The 1415-nt window shown below is 67.8% G+C and overlaps 1 protein-coding gene across 1 annotated transcript in view; it reads right to left on the reverse strand.

Annotated features, from left to right (window-relative positions):
- The window catches only part of PLXNB1 (plexin B1), a gene marked incomplete at its 5' end in the record, with an annotated part of 26770 nt that overhangs the window by 6449 nt on the left and 18906 nt on the right, over positions 1–1415 (reverse strand). Inside the window, 4 exons of the mRNA XM_014538976.1 lie at positions 4–66; positions 276–360; positions 434–537; positions 773–941. Of these exons, the coding sequence (XP_014394462.1) occupies positions 4–66; positions 276–360; positions 434–537; positions 773–941 (421 nt within the window). The remainder of the gene's footprint in view (positions 1–3; positions 67–275; positions 361–433; positions 538–772; positions 942–1415) is intronic.

Raw genomic sequence — 1415 nt, forward strand, 5'->3', positions numbered from 1 at the left:
CGCTGGGCTTGACCAGGTGCCAGGGCCGGACGCCCCCCTCATCCACGTCCTCCAGCATGGGGGTCCCTGCGCCAGAACGCCTGTCAGGGGCCCCTCCCCTGAGCCGGGGTCCTGCCAACTCCCGGGGTGGGGGGCACCTGGGGAGGCTCCTCTGGGTGGAATGGAGGCAGACACAGGCCCACTGGGGTCCAGGTCCTTTCCCCACTGCCGGGCACCACTGCCGGGCACCACTGCCGGGCAGAGCAAGCACGGGGGTGGGGCGGGGGGGCACTCACTCTCTCCAGGGACGTAGTCCTGGTTCTCCCGAAGGGCGTGCTTGGTGAGGCAGGGGACCAGGGCCACGGTCGCTCCGTCCGGGACCTGCTGACCACAGCTGGTGACCCCTCCGCCAGCCGCCCCACAGACCCCTCCTCCAGCTTCCCTCCCCCCGCACCTTGTAATGCTGCAGGGTGTTCAGGCGCCTCCACAGACCCTGGACCTCGGAAGTCACATCCTCGTCAGAAAGGATGAGGTGCCCGGCCACCCCGGACCGCCACTCTGCAAGGGGAAGGTGGGGCTTGGTCCAGGACCCGGAGCCTGTCCCTTCCTCCAGGGGACACGGCCCTCCACCGGGGGCAGCCCCCCCCCAACCTCGCCAAGGACCAGGAGTAGGTGCCCCTCCCCACGTGAGAGGTGGTCCCTCTACAGCCCAGCTCTGCCCCCAGAGCAGGTCCAGGCCCGGCCCAGACAAGCCCAACGCGGACTCAGGACCCGGCCACCCCTCCGCCCTCACCGACATCCAGGGTGCGGGAGTCCGGCCTCTGGGCGAGCGGCAGGCCTTTGCAGAGCTGGTCCAGCATCTTCTCCTTGGCCTGGGAGATGGTGTCGCAGTCCAGCACCTTCACAGGCACGCCCTGGGTCTCTCCCGCCCCAGGCCCCACCGCCAGCAGCGCGTTCAAGGTCTGCACAGGACACACGGGGCATCAGAGCTCGGGCCACATGGGGACGGCCAGGTGCAAGGCCAAGGACCACACGAGAAAGCCCTCGGTGGCTGCCTCCACGTGGCCCAGCACCTAGCACCACACCCTATAACCGTCTGGGGGGTGAGTGGCATAAAGCATGAGTGAGGCCGGCCGGTGTGGCTCCGTGGTTCAGTGTCCACCTAGGAACCAGGAGGTCACGGTTCGATTCCCGGTCAGGGCACATGCCCGGGTTTGGGGTTCGACCCCAGTGTGGGGCTGCAGGAGGCAGCCGATCCATGATTCTCTCACCATCGATGTTCCTATCTCTCTCTCCTCTTTGAAATCAATACAAATGCATTGAAAAAAACACGGGTGAGCACAAGTCCCTCCTAACTCAGGCCCAGGCTCCTGGCTCAGCGGGCCCGGCTGAGGCCCCGAGGGACGCCCCCCCCCCCCCCCCCCCCCCCCCCCCAC

This window comes from Myotis brandtii, unplaced genomic scaffold (genome assembly GCF_000412655.1).
Source record: "Myotis brandtii unplaced genomic scaffold, ASM41265v1 scaffold207, whole genome shotgun sequence".
NCBI lineage: Eukaryota > Metazoa > Chordata > Mammalia > Chiroptera > Vespertilionidae > Myotis > Myotis brandtii.